Source organism: Eremothecium cymbalariae, chromosome 2 (genome assembly GCF_000235365.1).
Source record: "Eremothecium cymbalariae DBVPG#7215 chromosome 2, complete sequence".
In the NCBI taxonomy this organism is placed as follows: Eukaryota; Fungi; Ascomycota; class Saccharomycetes; order Saccharomycetales; family Saccharomycetaceae; genus Eremothecium; species Eremothecium cymbalariae.
In genome coordinates this window covers 663,117-686,684 of record NC_016450.1, presented here as the reverse complement: position 1 = coordinate 686,684, position 23,568 = coordinate 663,117, and the positions used below count along the sequence as shown (strand labels likewise).

The 23,568-nt window shown below is 37.8% G+C and overlaps 7 protein-coding genes and 1 further gene across 7 annotated transcripts; 2 read left to right on the top strand and 6 right to left on the bottom strand.

The window, feature by feature from the left end:
- Positions 1–63: 63 nt before the first annotated feature.
- On the bottom strand, positions 64–1,560 carry EMP65 (Emp65p; the record flags this gene model as incomplete). Its single annotated transcript, XM_003644853.1, has 1 exon — positions 64–1,560. The coding sequence occupies one exon, from the start codon at positions 1,558–1,560 to the stop codon at positions 64–66; it is 1,497 nt and encodes a 498-aa protein (XP_003644901.1).
- Positions 1,561–1,775: 215 nt separating this feature from the next.
- On the top strand, positions 1,776–2,414 carry RTR1 (RNA polymerase II subunit B1 CTD phosphatase RTR1; the record flags this gene model as incomplete). Its single annotated transcript, XM_003644852.1, has 1 exon — positions 1,776–2,414. One exon carries the CDS (start codon positions 1,776–1,778, stop codon positions 2,412–2,414), a length of 639 nt encoding a protein of 212 aa, XP_003644900.1.
- A 44-nt stretch (positions 2,415–2,458) lies between these two features.
- RRG1 (Rrg1p) lies at positions 2,459–3,562 on the bottom strand (the record flags this gene model as incomplete). Its single annotated transcript, XM_003644851.1, has 1 exon — positions 2,459–3,562. The coding sequence occupies one exon, from the start codon at positions 3,560–3,562 to the stop codon at positions 2,459–2,461; it is 1,104 nt and encodes a 367-aa protein (XP_003644899.1).
- A 759-nt stretch (positions 3,563–4,321) lies between these two features.
- Ecym_2347 lies at positions 4,322–6,015 on the bottom strand (the record flags this gene model as incomplete).
- A 420-nt stretch (positions 6,016–6,435) lies between these two features.
- On the top strand, positions 6,436–7,893 carry HOS2 (histone deacetylase HOS2; the record flags this gene model as incomplete). The annotated part of the gene is made up of 1 exon (XM_003644850.1): positions 6,436–7,893. One exon carries the CDS (start codon positions 6,436–6,438, stop codon positions 7,891–7,893), a length of 1,458 nt encoding a protein of 485 aa, XP_003644898.1.
- A 37-nt stretch (positions 7,894–7,930) lies between these two features.
- On the bottom strand, positions 7,931–9,844 carry Ecym_2345 (Zn(II)2Cys6 transcription factor domain-containing protein; the record flags this gene model as incomplete). Its single annotated transcript, XM_003644849.1, has 1 exon — positions 7,931–9,844. One exon carries the CDS (start codon positions 9,842–9,844, stop codon positions 7,931–7,933), a length of 1,914 nt encoding a protein of 637 aa, XP_003644897.1.
- Positions 9,845–10,263: 419 nt separating this feature from the next.
- On the bottom strand, positions 10,264–18,297 carry GCN1 (Gcn1p; the record flags this gene model as incomplete). Its single annotated transcript, XM_003644848.1, has 1 exon — positions 10,264–18,297. The coding sequence occupies one exon, from the start codon at positions 18,295–18,297 to the stop codon at positions 10,264–10,266; it is 8,034 nt and encodes a 2,677-aa protein (XP_003644896.1).
- Positions 18,298–18,569: 272 nt separating this feature from the next.
- Ecym_2343 (uncharacterized protein) lies at positions 18,570–23,471 on the bottom strand (the record flags this gene model as incomplete). The annotated part of the gene is made up of 1 exon (XM_003644847.1): positions 18,570–23,471. One exon carries the CDS (start codon positions 23,469–23,471, stop codon positions 18,570–18,572), a length of 4,902 nt encoding a protein of 1,633 aa, XP_003644895.1.
- Positions 23,472–23,568: the final 97 nt, after the last annotated feature.

Below are 23,568 nucleotides of genomic sequence, written 5' to 3'. Positions count from 1 at the left end.
ACTTGCTTTATCGTAAAAATAAATATCAAATATGGTGTAGTTAATGTTACATAGTAAAACTAATTACCAAATTCTTTTGGAAACCATTTTGAAACGTCCGACTGATTCTAGTGAATGTGGATGCTTTACATCTTTTTTTAATCTCAATTCACTTGGATTTGGAGGGGCCTTTTTGACTTCTTCGGTGGACTCTGAAGATGAAGGTGAGAACCTTTTAGAGTGCATTGTTGAACGCATTTGCTCGTCAACTTTGCCTATACCAGACGATAAACTACCTGGCACATAAATATCAGTGTTAAGCTGGTACAAAGGTTGAGATGCTTTAACCCATTTTAGCAATATTGCCTGCAATATGAATTTTGCCAAAACTAGACAGAGGAAACCAAGTACAAGTATTGCAACAGTATTCATGCTGGACGTGCTAGCCGAAATTAGACCTTGTGAAATAGTAGGGCTTACAAGAACAATAAAAAGAACAACAAGGGCAGGTATTGGTAGTCCAATCCTCAATTGAAACTCTCTTAGATTATTTTGGTGATCATGGTATAATATTTGTAAAAATCTATCATACAGGTGTGGTCTTATGCAATTAAACTTTGTCACATACCCATGTTTTATCCAATCCACTAATATCTCGCTCCCAATAACAGTAACAACAGGCCCGTAAAGAACCCCAGTAATAATGGAAGACGTAGAGGGTAACCTCCAGGAGTTCGGAATAATATGTGAGATAGATTTACCAGTAGCAACAATATTTCTCAATGCAATAATCGTCAAAAACGTCAATAATTGAAACCGTTCAACAATGTCTGCAATGGCTAACTGAAACAAACCCTCTTTATCAAATCTCTTAAACACAGATGCTTTTAACTCTGCAAACTGCATCGATAAAATAAGCGTTAGAAGAGAATTGGAGTAAGAATTAACAGCAACATTCAAAGCTATGGTCTGGTAAATTAAAATAAAAACGTGTGCAATTAGATAGCCTAAAGTTGCCACAAATAAACAAATTTCCCTAATAGTGTGCTTTCTGGTGGTTTTAGATATAATTACAGTAGAAAACAAGTTTTGCCCAAAACTTGATAGCATTTTGTCACACATTTCCAATACTTGGAACATCATATACAACTTGACTGCACTCTGCCCTTTGATCTTATGATATACTCTCGAAGTATCCAAATGCAATAAAACAAAACTTGAGACAAGTATCAGGGAAAGCATCTTAACCTCTTTAATAACCTTTTGGTATCTATCTCTCTTAGTTAATCCATGAACTAACCTTAGGGGAACAATGGTGAAGTAGTACATGAAGCAGTCCAAAGAGGCAAGAAGCGAAAATAAAAAGAACTTCTCTAACTTTATCGGGAGCTTTACCATATTGATGATCAGCTCTAGGTCGTTCTCAATACCTGCTTCATTTTCTTCAAGCAAAGTATCAGAAATTGACCTTGAAGTTAATGGGCCTATCTCATTGATTAAAAAATTCCTGAATTTATTCACAGGTCCCCTCTTCGACTTCACCTGTGGTTTAGTTTGTACTTGGCATTGCTTCTTGGGCATCCTGGACACAGGTTGTTACTGTGGCTTTATATATGCAGGTTACTGCAGTAAGTAGTTTGTATCATTAGCCTAAATTATATTTAGTGTAATGATAGCCCTACAGTGAAAACGAAACCTTTGCATCACCTCCCTGGAAGCATTACAAGGATTCAACCAAATGTTTAGACAGAGCAACTAAGACACAAAGAAGGGGCATATATAGGCGATAGTAGGTAATGGCTACTATCGAGGATATTAAGCAACAGGTGTTAGAGCCCTATCAGAAGCATCGGCAACTAAGCTTAAAAGAAACAGATTTTCTATCAGTTGAACTCTTGGGGTTACTATCTCAAACAGAATGCAGCGACACAGCAACTTTAAAGTTTGTGAGTCGAATTCTTACTAAGACCACGTATGCTGATCTGATAGATGAAAGGAATTTAAACAAGAAATGTGGATATCCTCTATGTACTCAAAGCCAAGGCCGAATTCGAGATCTATACGAGAATAGAAAAGTATCGAATTTCCTGAGACAGAATAACCCATATAAGTATCTAACGAGTTTCTGCGGTAAGTTCCATTTCAGATGTTCTCAATTTTACCAAGTGCAGCTATCAGATGAACCCTTGTTTTCACGTGTAGGTGTGCATTTAGATGACTATCAGGAAATGACAGAAGTTATGCTTCTGGAAGAGGTGATGGTACGAGAAAAAGATCTGAAAGAGGTTGTTAAAGGCATGAACTCTTTGGACCTTACTGGGGGTCCTGTAGATTCGAAGGATGAGTTACAAAAGGACTTAAGTGACTGGTTAAGTGAAGTTAAGATAGTTGAGAATGAAAATTCGAATATTCTAGGCGATGGCATGAAAGAATAAAGTGCAAGATATTATAAAGGTAAACCTTATTATATATTAAATTACTATCTCTTTCCTGTATCTATCATGTTCCATTTCTTTAAAAGGCTCCAAATGTTGTGTGATTCTGAATATGGGTTGACAGAACGCATCTCTCCTAGCATATTTTTATATCTCCTCAACCTGCGTTGGTAAGCGGCCTGACTCTGCATATCATAATATCCGAACTGTCCACCAAATAGTAGTTTATCCTTATTAAGTTTTAGAATCTTTATGAGCTTTATTTTTTTAGTATGCAAATAGTTTATTGAGTGTTTAATAGGCTCCAGCCAACTAACCATTTCAGGAGATAAACTCTCCATCTGATTTGAGCCTGTAGTTTTAGAGCTCTTTCTGTCCATAATATAGGAGATAATCAAGTCTTGGTTTTTATGAACTAGATTACCGGTTTTAAGGTAATCCTCCCAGGCATATTCCTGCAAAGCCCATTGAAGATCCTTTTCTAATTTTCTCAGTGCGTCCAAATTCTTTTGAGCAGTAAAACGACAAAACCGAATATAAGTCCCAAGAGCTTTAGACTGCTTCTTACGTCTATTTACAGCGGATCTAACGAACCAAAGTTTACCAGGTCCAGTCATTGTGTAACTTAAGTAAGTTTTAGGGGGGCCCTTGGATAATGACAGTTGTACTTTATGGAAGGCATTAATACCTCGTTGATGTTTTACAAGGGGTTCGATTAACTTTTCGATATATTCCTCTGGAATGTCATTAGGTAATGCCATTTTCTTCCTTTCAGAATACAGAAAGCTGCGTAATGGGTCTCTATTTTTGTTTGTATTTGATTGGAAAATGACTTCTCTTGACACATCTAAGAGTTCAATGTTCTTCTTTTCCTTAACAGCTCGATGCTTATGCAGCAACAAAGATATACCCGGTAAATTCAACTGTCTTATGTGTTCATTTAGTATCCTAATATCTTGAAGAAGTGAATAAACTTTCCAACTTGATTTAGATCCGCGATGTTTATGTATAGTTGATCGTACTACATCACGAATTTCTTTCTTGGCTTGACTAAAAATTGGACCGTGGTTAATATTACGCAATGTGTACCTATACCAACTTCTAACATGATGAATATGGGCCCTTAATTCACTAAAGTGTTTGACCATTTGAATGATATTACTCCACTGATGTGTTTAGGATAGTTAGTAGTTATTTTTTATCATCGCTTATAATGCAATATTCAACATTAAGCATCCTTCAATCAATCAAGTCTTTTTTTGGTTCAGACGTGTAACTGCAAAAACAGGGTCACATTTGCATAAAGAATCCCATCTAACTTGCATAATACGTGCCAAATTGGACAAACTAGTAGCCTATGCTGCAATTATAAGCCAAAAGATTCATTAAACTACAGGTTATGCCATTTAATAGAATTGCAAGGGAAGTAAATGTAACTATTTAAAATTCTAGCTAGTTATATACCGAATAATAAGCATACTAAAATCAATATATCGGGTAAATTATTGTCATCTCATAAACCACAATTTAAAAATAGTGCATGGGAAATCACTAATAGCTATTAGAGTTCTAGTAAAGTGTCCCGGTGGACGGTTCTCTCGCATCACCCATTATAAATTATTATTCTAACATTTCCTGTCAAGTAATGCCTATTATGTCTCTCAATATGCCATTAAACCTGCGTATTTAGTTTTTGTCGGTTACAATCATAGCCTTTATTTTGATGCAATTTTTGACATAGTTTCTTTTTCAAAAACTTTAGTGTCAAGAAGGTGGGGGAGGTGTGGGGAATAAACTCAAGTGCTATGTCAGGAAGAATAAACGTAATCAACCCCCCCCCCCCCCCTCACCACAGTGATTAGAGAAGCAAATTGGTATATTCAGCAACAAATATTTGTTTATCTGGTTCATGAGACCAAACTGTATTGGTTATAACTGTTAGGCAAGTATGGCGCTGTAGAGATAGATAAGCCCTGGGAATGTTGCTGTTGTTTAATATAAAAGGGTTTAGTATTAATATGGCGTTTAGGCGTATCATTTAGGAATTCTATGCTTTGTCTTTCTGATTTATGTCTGGTCTTAGCAGTGAATTTTTCGTATTTCCTTTTAACGTCTAATTCATGAATGCATGTTCCTGTTAGTTGGTTTCCGATAGTGAACCATCCTGGCCTTACATTATGATCTCTTCCAAATATTTCAAGCTTTCTGGCATGTGTTCCAACAATTCTTTCTACCATGTCATAAAGTTCGTCAGGTTTTCTACTTGTTTCCCTTGTAGAACTGATAATAAGATCAATATCAATTTGCTTGTTTAACCATTCGGGGTTGCCTTTCAAGCCGACCAGCAAATGTTCTTTTGAATGGTTCAACCAATGACCAGTACGGCCAGTAACTATAGTTCTACCCAACTGATTGGTTTTTATCCATGATATTTCATTTATGACTTTATAACCCCAGTTGATTAGCGACTCCTTTCCTAGTTCGATGGCACGTCCCGTGACCCAAAGGAATAGTAGTCCCTCTTCTTGCAATATGTCTAGGGGCAATAATAATAACTCATTATCGTTACAAGTTCCGTATGGCAAATTCATATGGATATTCCATGCTGGATCAGCAATGACAGCTGAAAACTTACCCAGAATTGTAAAATCAAACTTCCTGACATCACATTTAATCCATTGAGATGGTAATATGGATTTAACTACGGAAGAGCAGCAATCACCATGCGTATAAAATGCAATTTGCCTGTTTTTTCTTGTATTTTGTTCATTTGTTCTGTTGTTTGATTTATTATTTGCATCAATCTATCAGGGACGTATTGAAGATAATGCACATAGCGACAGCTGTTCAACTTGTGGCAAGTATCTAAATAAGAGCAGTCACCTAATGTTAGATCGGTTTGTGGCTTGAGGTTGGGTATAAAATGAATATGTGATTGGATACATTGAATCAACCCGGTGCATTCCTTATCTGCTTTGTAAAGTTTTTCCTTTTGTAAGGAAATAACTTTATTGTTGGAAATATACGCTACTGTGGATAATATGGACGAATGTTGTAGGTCTCTACATGTTGGAATATAAGGAGCATATGGTACTGTCTGTTTCACACGTTCCTTTGCTAATTGGAATGACGCCAGCTTGGCCGACAAAAGATCCTCCAACTTTACCAAAGCTTGCATACTTGGAGTGGTAACATTTGTATCCAAGACTGCATTCAATCTGCCCAATAGAGAATCAGGCCCTGTATCATCAGTGGAAGATTCTTGCCCTTTGATACTCTTTTTACTGCTTTGGTAGTATCCAGGGTGGTACTTGTTAAACAAATATTTTAAAGGATCAACATGGACACACTCCAATCTCTCCCATCCCATGAATGTATTCTCACTGGTAAACACCAAAGACCCCTGCGATATCTGTGCAATATCCGTCAAGTCCTCAAGAAATTTGCTATAAGTAATTGGATGATAGTAGTCGTCTGCCCATTGTTGAAGATACATCGAAAACAACGCAAAAAGATCTTTCAACTGCCCATCCACCGGATGCCCAAGGATTGTTATGTGATTTTCGACCAAATACTTAACTAGCTCCAGATTGATCGACATGCTTCCTCTCTGTTAATTCACTCTGGATTTATTTTGTTCGTAGAGAATCCTTGTTTATCGCCTCTGTACTTGAGCCAACTTGTTCGAAGGACTGTAACTAAAATTCCACAACTCTAATCTCTGCTTTGCAGCCACTAGATTTATTTTATTGTCGAGATATCCTTTACCTTCTGGACTCGATTTAAACAAGTGCTGAAATATTGTAACATCTATTTCCATAAGTTCTCGCTACATATTCTTGAATTTTGGTCGGTCGACATAGCACTTAAGTGACATGTCACATATAAACACATCTAGCTAATATTATAACTCAAAATCAAACTCAAATAGCATACTAATTGGCATTCGGAACTCTAACGCTTGTATTAGTCTTGTTTTACTAGCAGAGCACGTGACATATGATTACCATTGATCACCTCAATGTTCTTTGAATTTTCTTATAAACTTTACTCACACAAACCTCAAACATTACATCAAATAACTAAATATCCTAGAATACTTGAAAAGCAGTTCGAAGCAGTTTACATTATGTCTGAAACGTTCCTATATGATGCCAAAACATCTCAGCAACAGCTTCCTTTTGAATTTGGTTCATCTTATTCTCCACAAGTTTCATATCATTTCAATCCTAAAGTATCACAGTATCATTATGGTGTTAGGCATCCTATGAAACCGTTTAGATTGATGTTAACAGATCATTTAGTATCGTGTTATGGGTTGCATAAGATTATGGATCTCTATGAGACGAGGGAGGCCACTAAGGAAGAGTTGTTAGAATTTCATGCTCCGGATTACATAGAATTCTTGTCTCATGTAACACCTGAGAACCTAAACAAACTACCCAGAGGTTCCTTGGAGAAATTTAATATTGGAGACGATTGTCCTATCTTTCAAGGTATGTTCGACTACAGCATCTTATATGCGGGAGCATCTTTAGATGCAGCGAGGAAGTTGATCAATAATCAATCGGAAATTGCTATCAATTGGTCTGGCGGGTTACATCATGCCAAAAAGAGCAATCCGTCAGGGTTCTGTTATGTGAATGATATTGTGTTAGCAATAATCAGCTTGTTGCGGTATCACCCCAGAGTGCTATATATCGACATAGATTTACACCATGGTGATGGTGTGCAGGAAGCATTCTACACAACAGACCGGGTTTTTACGGTATCGTTCCACAAATATAATGGGGAGTTTTTCCCAGGTACAGGGGATTTAGACGAAATAGGTTGTTCTAAAGGCAAAAAGTTTTCCTTAAATGTTCCATTGCAGGACGGGATTGATGATGATTCATATATTAATTTGTTCAAGAGTATAATAGACCCATTAGTTACTTCCTACAAGCCCACAGTTATCATTCAACAGTGTGGTGCAGATTCATTGGGGCATGACAGGTTGGGTTGTTTTAATTTAAACATCAAAGCACATGGTGAGTGCGTTAAATTTGTAAAATCATTTGGTATTCCTATACTCTGTGTAGGGGGCGGTGGCTACACGCCCAGAAATGTCTCGCGCCTATGGGCATATGAGACTGGTGTATTAAACGATGTATTGTTACCATCAGATATTCCCAAGGATATTCCTTTCACTGATTGGTTTGGTCCAGATTATTCATTACATCCTGTTCTAGATGATCTTTATGAAAATAAGAACTCAAAAAAATATTTGGAAAATATACGGATCAGATGTCTTGAGAATTTGAAATACCTTCAGGGCGCTCCTAGTGTACGTATGGATGCAGAATTAATACCAACTCAGGATCTTTCTGGGTTAACGGAAGAAGAGGAGGAACTGATACGAGACTTGAACCAGGAGGACGAGCTTTATAGATTGGAACAAATAGAAAGGGAAAATACTCGTCGAGGAGAGTTAATGTAAATATTTAATACTTTTTAATCCTAAAATTATAAGGCGATTATAATTGTGTGTGTGAAAAGGCGACGTAATCGTGGAAGTTAGATAATGGCTTATTTGATGATTGCGTCCAGGCGTTAAATATATATTGGATCGACACTCTACCTGATTCAATGCCCAAGGTGTCAATCAGATACTGGAAATAGGCAATACATTTGCACCTAACTAGGTTGAGCTCAGACAAAGGATATATTGCCAAAGTGCTGGCACACAACACTACTCCAGTCTGGATCATCATGCATCGAAAGTCCTTCCTGAGCGGTTCAATGAGGCACAAAGAGACCAAATTTAAATTCAATTCTTTAAAGTCATCATAATTTTTTAATGATCCGCTATTAATTCTTTCCATAATATAGGCGGCTTCTTTATTTGAAAGCTTGGACCCCTGAAATATCCATTCAATAAATTTCCAGATACGATCTGCACTATTCTGAACTAGTGGAGATGTAGAATCAAAATTGGCTCCCTCCATTAAAAATACCATAAATAGTGCTTCAAAATTAGTTTGATGGATGGTATCAAAAACAGAATACAGCTGGTTGTTATATCTTACTATAGCATTCTGCTGTAGTGTAGAGTTTTCTAACATTGGCGTGCCTTTGATTTTACTAAATTCATTTGAAATAACTTCAAACTTTCTGCAGCCCATGAAAAGGCTAGATATCAATATAAATCTATCGTTAAATGGATCGCTTTTTGGATTATTTAAAAACTTTTTGATCTCCTTCAATAAATTCAATGATTCGGTAGAATATCCCAGAAAGATGTTAAAACCTTTTTCAGTCAATAAACCTAAGTTTAATAGATTCAATTCATTCTTACATTGAAGATCTAAAGAAAACATCATATCTATATCGCCATTATTATGGAGGGTACCAAAGTTAAAAAGGGATGCAAATTCAATCGCAGCAAACCAGGAGCTGGACAACAGCAAAATGACCTGCCGCATACTGTTAGAATTCATACTATCTCTATTTTCACATCTTTGATACTTCAGAAATAAATCTCTAGCACCACTCAGACGTAATCTCCATGGTTCCTCCCAGAATTTAGAATTATCCAAGGTAAGGATCAAAACACATAGAATTAAATTTTCAATTTTCAGCGAAACCAATGATCCATTAGCCAAAGATGCAAACTCCTGGTGCAATTGTTCAAATACCTTTTGTAGATAACGTTCCCGAACTACATCATATTCCCTATTTCTTGAAGTATTGAAAAGATATTTGGCAGCAATCGTTACCATTGCACTTTGTAGATACGAAGAAGAAGTATTTTCCAGAAGGTTTGTTCTCATAATTTGTTCGAAGAGGACATGATTACAAATATTGGTGTCTGGAGAGGTTGCTAGCGGAAATAGCCAGTAAGATGGTTTGTGATAAAAGACTTTCAGGTATTCCACTTCTTCTGTCGAAACCATATATAACTTGCTAGCTACGACCTCCCACTTATCATACTTCTTAAACATTGATGTTTCGCCCAAAACCTCATTAGCACTTGGCGTTTCGCACTGCATAAGATCCCCAAGACTCTCAAATAGATCTGTAGCTAATAATGGAGTATCATAAGACACAGAATTCACATTTATACATCGCGGAGATATATCAACGCCGTCTTTATCGACCAATTCTTGCTCCTTTATATAAAGCTCTCCTTTCTTCAGAACCTTAGGTTTGTCTTTAAAGGATAAAACATTAATTTCCTTAAATCTAATCTTAGCTGTATTCATTAGGTAAACGCATCTCTTCCCTAGATGAGAACACTGCCAACATGCTGGCTTGGCTTCGTCACATTTTACTTTCCTTCGTTTGCATTCGCTACATCCATTCTTAGAATATTTACTTCTCTTGACCAAACTCTTCCTAATCGCTCCATCTGCACTCATTCTTGTTTGACCAAAAGATTGCCTTTGCATTTAAGGAGCGTTGAGTTACGGATATCATAGTCATGTTTCGCTTTTTTGTTAAAAAAGGATCTTCCACTATCACATAACCGATTCTTATGCCACAACAACGGCCAAATAAACGATGATGATTACTGAGAAAGAGGTTGTAAAGAAGCTAAAACTCATTAGCAAAGTCCTCTTATGTATGCTCATCGCTATTATATCTCTAAAGCTTGCCAAAGCGCGCTTCTTCCCATGGCTTTATCATTGGTTATTGTCATGCTCGGAGGATTCTTGCACTGTTCTATGGTGGCAGAGATTTTCATTATTAGAACCAGTAGTCTGGAATTTAATTGATTATATAGAGATGAATTACGATGGTACCTGACTTGGCAAAATAATTTACATATTTAAAAATAGGAGAAATCTATAATAAATGCCAATGATAATTAAATATCTGAGGAGTTCAAATCTACACCACCAACAGCCCATATTTCTGTTTCGTCCTCAAAACGGTCTGAGAACATTGCTTCAGCATCACCACCTGCTGCAATTCTTTCTCTTTCGACGTTTGCTAATCTTCCACCAACCCGCTTAGTATAGTCACTGATAGACCTTACTGGAATTGCAGCACCCAAGCTATTTTGAACTGGATCAGCAGTCAGGTTATTCAACCAGTTGTTGAAAGTTGTCATATCCTTTTCTTCGACTAGTTTGAACATAGCAAGAAAAGCTTTCTCTGAGCATAGTTTGATCGGGATGATGATATCGCGCAAGCACGAGAATGTGGAGGGACCAAGTGTATCGAGATATGGTGCAATGCACTCATCATATTTGAATCTTGCAAGGGTCCTGATGACTACAAGGGTCATTCTTCTAGTATCCAATGAATTACTTGGGGGCTGAAGCATACATTTGTTCAATTGAGAAATGAGCTTTTCGATATTTTCTTTACCCAGACTAAATGGTTCCTCTGAGGTAACTTTAGAAGTGGGAGATTTTCTTTCTCCCTCTAATAACAAAATTTTTCCGACTGCAAGTAAACCATTATCGCTGAGATATGGATCCTTTGAGCTAGTAACTTCCACCAAGTATTCAACAACTTTGTTCGTTAAATCATTTGTGAAAATATGCATGGGAGCATCCTTTAGGAAAGAATTTAAAGTCAAAATGCCAAACTTTCCAAATTCACCATCGAGATTAGACTGCAGTACCTTTTCATTCAATATATTACATGCTTCATCTGCTGATAATATCTCTGACAAAGCACCAATTAACCGAGCGTATGCAATAGCAAGTTTATTGTCCGCAGATAAGATTTCCTGCTCTACCAAGTTAATAATGGTTTTCTTTGAAGCATCGCTTAACTTGTTACCAGCTCTTGACACGACTTCAAGCAAAGCTTTCAATGTAGCAGTTCTCACACCAGGATCCTTGGATTGATGAGCAGTTGAGGAAAGTTCAACAATAAGTGGATCAACTCTAGGCTGGTATTGAATTAAAGTTCCCAATGCTTTGGCAGCACGTAAACGAAGAGTTTCGTTTGAAGCATCTGACAAAGATCTCACAAAAGTTCTCTGCAATTGAGGAATGAATGGTTTCAGAAACTGCGGAACCTTGCTAAACAATATATTCAGGGCGTAAAGAATAGCTGCCTTAATGTCACTACTGAATCTTTCTCCGACAACACGAATTAATGGACCAGTTATAACGGTAACAAAAGGCCTCAAATTGGCTGAAGGTGTCTTGGATACAACATCAGCAATAGCCAAAGCCGAAGCTTCACGCTCATCACTAGAACCATAAACCAACCCTTGCAAAAATATTGGCAATACACAGTTAGGACCATTAGGCAAAGTAAATGCAGCTAAATCTTCACCCTCAGTACCTGTCAAATGCAATGACTGTTTGGCAGGTTGGACTAATTTTTCAAGCATCATTTTATCCTGCTTTTTGAGCAATGTTGAAAGCATTTGAAAATTAACTTCGACGATTCGACTATCTTTATTATCTAAAGATAAGATTGCTTGGGCAACAATATCCGGTGTGTAAACGCTGTAGTCCAGAGTTGTATTCTCGAAGAAATTTGGAAGCTGGTTTAGTATTACAATACGTTTTTCCATATCTTCACTCTTCAGTAACGCCATAATTTGTTGCATTAATGGGTATATTCCGTCTTCGCTCGAAACAGAAGCAAGGACCCGGTCTATTGCAATTTCAATAGAACATTTCGTATCATAATCGAGATCTTCGTTCACCAAGGTGTTGACCAAAGCGTTTAAAATTGATGATAGACGCTTGTATAAAGCAGTACCGGCTACTTCTGCCAAAGAACCCAAAGCACGGGCTTTGAATGCATCAATTGGTGGTGATAATAATGATGGGATCAGAATTGGGAAGATAATCTCTGATTTAGTTGAAATTATCCCTTGCAAAGCTGACAATGCATATTCTGAATTATTGGAGGATTCCAAGATGTTTAACAAATATGGAATAATATTATCAATTGCCTGATTACCCACAGCATTTTGATAAGCATCAAAAGATAAAGCTGCGGATTCTCTAACCATCTCATCACTATCCACCAATGTATTACGTATAATGTTGACGATGATATCTTGAAATTCAAGAAGAGGAGCAGTATTCGATGATTCAATCAGTTCGCCTAAAGCGATACATATACCTTGTCTTGAATTAGAATCAATGGATGCATTTAGTGATTCTTCTAATGTTGGTAATAATTGTGACAACGCATTGGTACCAACACGACGAACTAAATCCCCAAGAGTCTGAGCTGCCAAACGACGAAGAATACTGGATGGCGATGCCAAATTAACGACTATTATGTTTGTCAGTGTTGGCAACATCTCTTTGATTGTACGTGGAGTATTTGGCACCAATGACTTCCAAATATCAAGTGTTGTAGAACGAACAATACCTGAAGAATCATTTCTGCAGAAAAACAATGAGGACAGTATTCTATCACGACGTTCCTTGCCCAGGACATCAACAAGCTGGTTGCTAACTTCCATACCTTCATCTGATTGTTCTTCCACGAATTCATTGTGAGAAGAAGTTCCAGTAATTTGGAACAGTAAATCGCCGGCCAACTGAACTGAAGACAACCGAATACGTTCATTTTCATCAAGCATCCCCTTTTCCAGTTCGGGTAGCAATAAATCAATAGCCTTTGTTGCATAGTTTGTCACGATCAACTTGCCTGCTTTCAATGCTATATCGCGAATGTTTTCATCAGTATCGGCCAAACCAGATAAAATTGGTTGAATAATTTGATTGATATAAGGAGCAAATTGAGCACCAAAACAAATCGGTATAAAAAGTAATAACGGCATGAATCCTTCGCGTACGTAGGGACGAAAGTGGGTTACACCATTCAAAATAGCTGGCAATAGCTCCTCCAATTTTGATAATCCCAGACCGTTGATAACTTCTGCTAGTGCTTGTGCTGAACCTAAGCGATCTCCTGATTTAGAATCGTCGCTTAATGTATCCAATAAACGTGGAATCAAATCACGGAACTGATCTTCGCCCAATCTTTCAACTAAGGCACCTAATGCACGTGCGGCAGTAGCTCTCGTTTGAGGGACAGGATCAACCATAGCAACTTCTACTTCATCGATTAGCTGCTGTAAATATGGGATTAGATCCTTCTTATCGACCAAGATTGCCATGTTACCAACAATTTTACACGCTTTCCTCTTCGTATTCGCAGATCTATCACGCATACCACGATGGATAACATGAATAATCAGTGCTAATGATGGCCCGTCAATATAATGACAAAATTGTGTCTTGATTAGTGCATCCAATGCTGATTCGGTGTGGGAAGTTGGGTCTCCGATAGCCTTAATTAATGTTGGAACCAAAGCCTGAATTTCTGGATTTCTGATAACCTCACCAAATCGCTTTAAAGAGTGCTCTGCTGCCTTCCGAACCTCTTTATGAGAATCGTTTAGAACACTAACAATTTCAGGAACAATAGTTGACAAAGAAGCTGATAACTGAGTTGGATCCAAGTAAGCCATATTGCCAAGTAATTCAACAGAACCTCTCTTTGTTCTCCAGGATACATCTTCTAAGTTAGAAACAGCAACAGGAATTAACTTTTTGACACCATAGCTGGTGGTTTGAGACAAAATTGATTTAGTTGCCTCAGCTGTTGAGTCTCTGACATCTGGAACGGAATCACCCAGGTTTTTCAAAATATTTGGAAGAACTCTAATAACATATGGTTCAAATAACTTACCTAGTGACTTTGATAAACACTCAAAGGCATAGGCAACAGATTCCCTGCGTTTTGGGTCCTTTTTATCTTCTGAGGCCTCAATGAGGTTGCGAATGATATCGAACTTGGCTAGTGCAGAAATACCATATCCTTTTGTTAAGCCAGCTATACCCCATGCTGCACCCCTTCTGATATAGACAGGAGATATGGAATCAAGCAACGTATTGGTTAAAGTTTCAAATTTTTCTCCAACTTCATCTCTGAAGAGAGTTACTAAAGGAGATATACACACGGACACGGCTTGCTGAACTTCCTCAGAAGGAGTATTTAAAGTAGCCAACAATCTGTTAACGATGATATCAACACGAGGGTCAGCTGTTTCCAAATGTCTTGCGAGAGAACCATATAAGATGATCACATTTTCCTTGATTCTTACTTCAGATTCAGATGTCAAAGGCTGCTCAAAAATTGGAATTAACTCCTCGACATTCTCAGCACCATGCTCATTAATGATTTCAATACCAGCTTCTTTCATCCCCTGACGAACAACAGGGTCCTGATCACCTAATGCACCGCTCTGAATCGCGAAATGAATAAACTTAATAACCTGTCTGCTATCCTTAAACAAAGGACTCATATGCTTAAACGCAATAGCAGTTGTATTTCTCTCATGCCATGGATCTTTCTGTTCAGCAGCAGAAATAACGACTAAGCCGAATTCATCCGAAATATCTTCTGCAGGACGAGCCTTCAGTATATAAAATTCCATTAGTTGATCCAACAGCTTATCAAATGCCGCCTTATTGCTAGCCTGAACCGAAGCTACTGCTTCTGCAAAAGCTTTTGCCACAAACGAACAAATGCCAATGTCATTCTGGCCAAAAAAATCAAATAACATTGTTGGGAAATCTTCATTGATTTCAAAGTGATTGTACTCCCAAATGAACCTAGCAGTTTCGCTGTTCGATACCTCTTCGTCTTGGGTACATATAAATATTTCTGGAGAATTATGCATAAAGGACTGTAATTCAAATTCATTATCAATAGCTTCCAAGATGGTAGCCCTGACGAACCGATTAGGTGACATTAGATTTGAAAGTATTAAATCGATATCAGATTTTGCTGGGGAGACTGAAATATGCTGGCATAATGCCAAGAAGCAATCTTTTGCCAATTTAGCTTTTGATGGTAGGGCTAATAACAATAATAAAACAGAAATGATCCTTCTGCGAGGTACAGATGGATCCTCAAAAGCTTCCGCATGGGATGAGATAATTTCAAGTGCTAGTAACAAGTGCTCTTCTTCTTTCTCCTCTTCTGAAAACTCACTTCTAGTGGTTGGCTTATTGATATTTTCCATAGCTACACGCTGCCCTTCTTCCATAACCTTGATGAGTAGCGGTAAGCAGTATGCTAAAGTTATTGAATCAAATGTCTTTTTGTCTGAAACAAATTTCGCTTTAAATAAAACACTTGAAATCAAATCAACAAGAGGATATTGGGTTAATTCAGATGGAAGCTTATCTACCTTATAAGAACGCAATACAGCAACACCTAAAAAGAATTTCGAAGAACCTAATCCAGTTGCAGTTAAAACCGACATCTTAAGGAAAGTTTGTACCCCAATTTCTCCCATTAAGGTTACAAATGATCGATGTTGCAGTGCATCCAAAACTTTTGTAACTGCAACGGGGTACCATTCATCGGCACCATTATCAACCTGAATCGCATCATCGGTTAACGTAGTAATAATTTGAACTGAACGATTTATCGCTAGGTGGCATGCTGATATATTAAATCTAATAGCCGACTCTTTTGCAAGTTGTGCATCAACTAAAGCTTGTTCTTCTTTATTCCACTTTTTGTGTATTCCTTGTTTAGATCGTTGATTCCTTCTGATACTCTCCTCCCATTTTAAGGTTTCGTAATCTTTAGAATTTTTGTTCATAACTTTTTTATTATTGTTCAGTTCTACAATGTCTATTACTAATTCACCATCTTTACCGTTCCAAATAGCCAAGTCTTGCTCAGTCAAAGTTGGGAAATTATTCAAGTCGAGGTCTTTTTGCAAAATCTCAATAATTAAAGGCAGGATACGCTTAGGGTTAATGAAACACGAATAACAGATAGATTTGGCTGCAGCGTCAGCAAGTTTGGAATTATATAAATCCTTGTTCAGCATAATTTCATTTGCATTGTCGATAATTTTCAGGGCATATTCGCTGACTATCTCACTTGGATCTTGTTTAGCATTCAATACCAAGCTGGCCCAACCATTTTTTATATTAAATTCTTCATATTCAGTAACAATCAATAGATCAACAAGGGTATTTTTTAGTGTTTCTATATCCTCAATCTGCTGTGATAAGGATATGACGACCGGACTAAGATAACGATAAGAAATGCAATTCAAAATCCGTTCACTATTTTTAGTGGAACACATTTGCTTCAGTGTATTAATGATGGATGTACTGAGCAAACCTGGGTAAGATTGGTACAAGGCTCCCAATAGATCCACAGCGCGAAGACGATCGGAAGATTCAAGTTGAGTCGATAATGTAATGTACAACCAAGCACGACCAAAACTGTTTTCAGAGGAATTAGCGATAATTTCTTCAATTGTTGTAACAAATTTGGCCTCAATTTCGTTCATACCCAACTGATGGATACGGTTCCAGAATTCCATTACACCCAATACTCCAATTGGTAGTCCCTTTAGCGGTGTACAAAAGGTCTGCTTCGCAAACTCCAAAACTTCTGGCCCAAATGTAGAAATCAAAAACTTAGATAGCTGGGCTGCATTAGAAAGATATGATGTAAACCAAATCTTCCGTATTGGCAACTTTTTATCATGAAATCCATTTCTCACAATTTTGATCAACGCTTCATCAGGAGGGCTCGTCGCATTCAAATGAGCAAAGAAAGCATCTAACAACTGAAATAGAACGTTTTCATTTGTTTCCTTCACGACATAGGGAGACAACGCATGCAATAAGGTGTTCGAAACCGAGTTAGAGAAAGTTGGAACCTTCTTCATTGTCCTGGCAACCATAGATTTATATTCAATGTTTAAGTTTGACTTCAAACTTTTAAAGATCTCATCTAGGAATAATTCAAGACTGCTAACTGAGTAATTTTCCTTGTTTATATTTTCAAGAATCACCAGCATAGAATTCAAAGCAGCATCACGAATCGGTTCCTTACTGCTTTTGAAAGATGATAGCGTTTGACTCATAAGTTTTGTTTCAGTGAAAACTTTGATTAAATCAATTTTCTGAGAATCCAAGGCAGTGTATAACTCCGCTGATACCTTAAAAGACTGAGTTGGTGACCTTAAGTTGCATTTCTCAACACTTGGAATAATGTATGTTGATAAAATTGAATGATCAACAAATTCATGGATAAACTGTGATAGAGCAACTTCTATACAGAATGGAGATGGAGGGTTCTTTCCCAGAAGAACCTCTGTACTGGTGTATTCTAAATATTTAGTTAAGAATTTTTCCTTAAAAATTCCATAGAAAGTGGGTCTAATTGGTAATAACTGTAGAAGTACCTTAATCAGAGCTCCCATTAGAATAATGACACCAGAATGGGGGAGCTTTAACTTCACGTTTTCGTCCAATAACACGCCGCATATAATTTCCATAAATTTGGTATCACCACTCAATTTAAAGGGCTTAAACAAGGCCTTACTTGAGGATTGCAAAACCGATAACCTTATTCTCCTCCTACGTTGATTTTGCTTAATAGAATCCCATTTGATCTCTTCTTGGCAATCCAAAGCTGCCTCAATACCACTACTAATAACACAGTGTAATTGAACTAATTTTTGAACGTTTGTTCCAATTCTAACATTAGCATTATCATCAATGCAAAGCACCAAGAAACAATTAACCCAATCAAAGAGGTTTAAGTAATCAGCAACAGATTTGCTGCCAACAACCGCTCTCAAAACTTGATCTTCAATATAATTTAAATATACATCAAAGAATTGAGGTTCCAACCCCAAAATTTCTTGAAATATACTCTTTACCAGGGTCTTCGACTTGGGATCTTGGTAAATTGCGTAAGTTTTTAATAAACAGGAAGATATATGATCTAACTGCGAATAATCACTAATATTTCCATGTATTAACCAGGAATGAATCTTCTCCAAAACTGGCAATCTCACAGACAACAGAGAATCATGACAAAGTCTGTCCAATATAGGTTCTATATCATGCCAAGTGGACATCTCGAATACAATATAACCCCTCTTGCTTTCTTCTTCAAAGGCCTCCTAAATTAGATATAGGTAACTTTGAAGCTCAGTTATTTGAAAATTTTTCGCTTATATCATTCGCTTTACTATATAATATGAAAAACTCGAAGAAGCATATTTGTTTGATATGGAATATTCGAATTGTAGAACAAATTTATACGACATTTGCATGTAGAATTATTTATTATACACAATAATAAGCTAAATGAGTCTTAAAAAGTAAACTGTATATGGTGAATTGTCCACTACCTCTTTCGGTTGAAGAAAGAAAATCCACCGGAGGATACTGTGGACGAATCTTTGATCTTTTTCGGTTTTGTTATGCCAGCAGAATGAGCGGGAGGGGCAGTCAAGTTACAAGCATGACTGTTCGTCTGTTTCTTGAGCGTGTTGCTGCGCGAAGCCGAATAATTGATAGATGAGGCAGAACTTCTGGTAGAACTTTTAGCAGATCTAATAGAACGATGTTCATCATCATGTTTCACTGAATCGCGCCCGGTATGTAAAGCCTCATGTGATTTTGGAGAATGAGACCGAGAAGAATCATTAGTGCTGGCTGCGTTTTGTTTTTGATCTGGTGTTGAAGGTCTTGATAACTTTCCAGTCATAGTAGGTGGTCCCTTTGGAAACTTTTCAGTATTATCGTTCGAATTTTGTATTTCGGTACCTGATTTCAACGTATCATCAACCTTACCCTTATTTCGAACCATTTCATCCAATGAAGCAATATCTGCATATAACTTCCTCTTTGTAGACTTCAATGCTTTAGACAGCTGTATACAATCCATGGATCTTACCATCATTAATACATCATTTGTAAGTACAGAAACTTCAAAAATCAATTCCATGATATAGTCCACCGGAGGTAAGGCATTTGGTGAGGCTAAACTATCCAAAGTCGGGGAGCTAGAAGAGGGTTGCTGTTCTGTCTTCGAATTACATTTACTAATGGGATTCGTGGGTTTATAAGGGATAAATGGTTCAGGATTAGATGCAACTTTAGTAAGTGGATCTATAGACTCTTCTAAATCACGTTCACGTAATTTCTTTTCAATTTTTGATAAGGAAATTAGACCTGGTCCACCATCCTGCTCACCGGAGTCGGAGGTGGTCACCGATGAAGTATCTGTTGTGTATGGATTAGCTAATTTAAACATATCTTCATCTGCTTCATCCTGGTTGGTTGAGTTTTTAGAGTCGGGCAAAAAAGTTCTGGCATCAATTATTTTGCCTTCATCATGCAATGACATCTCATCATCAATTTTAAGATTTTCATAGTCCTCTTCAGAATCTATATCACCGTCATCATCAGTGCTTGGTATATCTAAGTCGTTTTCAAGGTTTGAAGCTGTTCTTAACGGAATTGTAACAGTCGGATTGTTCTCCTCTCGAATGTTCCCTATTTGGGAAAGTCGCTTACGATCATCAATATTATGGGAAACTTCCTTACTCAAACTTGACTTCGCTCTAGAAAATGTGTTAGCTCTCAAATGGAACGATGATGATTTTCTACTAGGAGGTAAGCCGGCAAATAAGGCCGACAACTTGTCTCGAGAATCCTCACTAAACGACGGTATTCCAACCCCTGAATATATCGATCCAGAGTCTCCTGAAAAACCTCGTTCATTTTCAACATCATTGCTTCCATCTGTACTTGCAGAGATTACCCTGGAAATTTTTTTAACCAGTTTCAAATCAAAGTAACCATCATCAATCGAACCGATAGAAGCTGTTATTCTTAATAGCTTTTGGTAATGAACGTGAGCCTTAAGGTGTTCATCGATTTTCTTCTCATCATTATCGAACAATACCGCGACCTTCTTTATAAATAACTCCTTGAGTGAAGTTATACTCAACAACATACCGTCTTCCTTTTTACCAATGATAGAATAGAATACTTCTGACATCAAATCGTACAACAGAGGAACCTCATATAATTTCGCCATATTTATTAAATCAAGTGCAACAGGAGAAAATGACCATTTTCCACTGATTTGGCCAGTATAGAAAAACTCAGAAAAAGCCTTCACAGTGCTGGTAGGCCATGGCAAATATAATGATCTTGGGACAAGTAGAGGCTCTAACTCATTTTCCCCAACAACTGCAGACACAGAGCCTTGGCTATTAGTACTTTCAAATGTTGGGGTAAGGGAAGGCCTTGGTAGGTCACTGATGACCCTACCCAAACTACTTTCACGGGACTGGTAAGATGCAAATGGGATAGATTTCATATCCAGGTCAATTGGTGTATCTTCGTTTACTTGCTTCTCAATAGCGGGTCCCATATTAAGATTATAACGCAACGGAGGTGGAGGATTAAAATCTCCAAATTTGTTCTGATCTGAAGTAGCCAATTGCACTAATGGATTTTCAAGTTCATTAAAAGACGAAGAGTTTCGTGATGAACTTGGACTCGATTTTACTGACTGAAAATGATCAGTAACTGACAGCTCTGAGGATCTTCTGTTTCCGTTGCCTCCAGAAACATGGATTGGTGATAAAGAAGAAGGCAAATTTGGCAACGGATCGGTAGGTACACTCTGCTGTGGAGGCAACTGTACATGAAAGGTCCAATTTCCAGATGATTGGCCATCTTCACTGTTTCTGCGGAAAATAAGGTTATTCATACGTTCTGAACTAGAGCTGACGAAGGATATAGAGCTAGAATTTGAAGCAAGAGAGTCTTTTCTAGAATTCATAGGGCTCGAAGTAAAATGTTCACTAAAATCTCGTGCACTTCCAAAAGGGTGTGACGCTCGGCGAAGTTTACTTGCTTGAGACTGAGTTAGATGACCACCCACAGTATATGATGATCTCCTCCTTTGGTCGGTAACCGGAGGAGACTGGTTGGATGGCGAAGAATATTCAGACTGCTCCAAAGTAATTGCAGGTGGCACTTGTACGAAGGATTGCCTTTTTCCACTGTTAGGGTTCTCTTTAAAAGGAACTCTAAATACCATTCCAGTGGATGAACTAGTGACTCCATGGGAAGACGGCTTCTTATGCATATCCATTGCAGCAGGAGAAACACTCGGGCCTATAACTGGTTCATGAGAATCTAGTTCTAGTGCATTTAAAGTTGAGCCACTAATTGAATGAGAAATTTTAGGTGTAGGACCAAATAATAATGAAGTTGATTTTTTCGCCAACACTGGGTTGGGTGTGGTATAACTATATTTGAGAACATGGATTGGCCGTGATAGATTATCCACAGGCCCTCCGAGGTCTTTACCGGCTGTCCCTGGAAAGAGATTTGGAGATGAACCAGAAGAACTCTTAACTAACTCTTTGGTACTCGATTGTTGATCAAAGGAAGCAGAAACTTTGCTATAATCTGTGGCAATTATATTATCAAAAAATCTGCCCCATCTTTTCCTTAATAGTAAAGTTGGAACTCCGACAGAATCTCCTTCTTCAGTAATAAATTCGAAATCAGCTAGCGACTTCCCGTATACTTCTAATGCGTCTTTACCTAAAACCATAGCATAGGAAGGAAATACTGACCTAATTGAAGTTATCTCAGACGGTGGAACAATATATTTTGAATAATTTATAAATTGGTCCATTTTCAACTTTGTTGTATCTTTCTGAGAAAATGTGGAACTTGCGCTAATCCCTAGTTTCTTTGAAGTCAATGGGACTTCTGAGTCACTGGACAAGCCTCTGACAGATGGGAAGATATTAATAGTGTGAAGTCTTACCGATAATATCCTATCAAATTTTTGTACACTAGGGAGACACTTATCATCTTCTGATGTGCCTAGTATTAGAGCTTTATGATGAGAATCCCAAACTAAAAGCTTCCAAAATCTATGTTTCTTTAAATCCGAATGTTCACAGTTGATATTGATACGAGTCCATTTCCCGGAAGGGATATTGTAGAGGAAGCACATGAAATTGCCCGCTTGTAAACTTGAATAAAAACCTGCCACTATAATATTATACCCAAACTTAATACCTGTTGCATATTGCAAGTTAAAAGGCATTTTTAATCTCCATTGAGAAGACTTGGTGCCAAAGTGTGTTTTCATACGCATACCAGGTGCGTCTGACATCAACGGCATTGCCACTAATGGATTATCTTGATTTATAATATTAGACTTACCAGAGGTCTCACTAACGGAATAAAAAGCCAGCGAAGGCACATGAGCTTCATTATCCTCCACCAAAAGAGCAAAATTAGATCCCTGAGCTATTCCGACTCTTTCACCTCCAATATTAGTATATATATTTTGCACATCTAAATTCTCCTCTCGTTGTTCTTGGCCTTGTAAAGTAAGGCGTTCAAATTCGTTATCCAGGTCAGGGAAGGACTCCCAACGGTTTTGAGTCAAGTTGTAGACATCAACTTTCTGAACCAAGCTGTCTAAATTATTCATGCCCCCTACGATTACCAGCCGTGTGTCATTGTCATCATCAAACTCATATAGTACATGCATCTCATGATTGAAACGACGTGCTACACGAGGATCGTTGGACTCCAAGTGCCACGTTTTATCAAGCAGATCTAACTTCCAAAGCTCATTAGTGGCCACCAATTCATAATCCGAAAGTGATGAAGCCACCAATCCCCCGAATACATATAATGCTCCGTTGCAATAGCACATAGAGTGAAATATCCGTTCCCTCATATCAGGCCGCTCGGCCGCTTCCTCGATATGAGACTCATTTTGATGTTCCTCAGCATGTGTCGCTGTCGTCGTCGTCGTCGTCGGTATAATTGCTGTCGTCTTTCCATCAGCGTCCTCCTCCGCTTTATCCTCCTCATGTCCGTTAGAATCCCTTGAAACTACAACCCCTGAAGAAGTAGGAACTCTCATCCATTTCCTAGACACCAGGTCCAGATAAAATGTCTCTCTTGATATATATTCACATAGATTTTTGAAATTTGTGGTCTTTTTCCTAGCAAAGTAAAGAATCAGCTCTTGCTGAACCTGCATTGAATTCACCTCCGCTAAATTTAAAGGGACAGTAAGCCCGCCATGAACATATATTGACGATCTAGCTAAAGTGATAGCTGCTCCTGTACGACATCCTAAGGTCATCTTCTTTCGATCAAGCTCACATAACTCATGGCTTTGCACGGAGTCTAACTTTGGCAGGTGCAACGGATAGCATGCACTAGAAGAGGGTAATAACAGCGGCATACTGTTCGAAGATAATTTTAACTCTCCTTCTCACCCACGTTCCCTCACTAACGATATAGCAAATAACGATCTATATGTATATACGACTGGGTGAGCT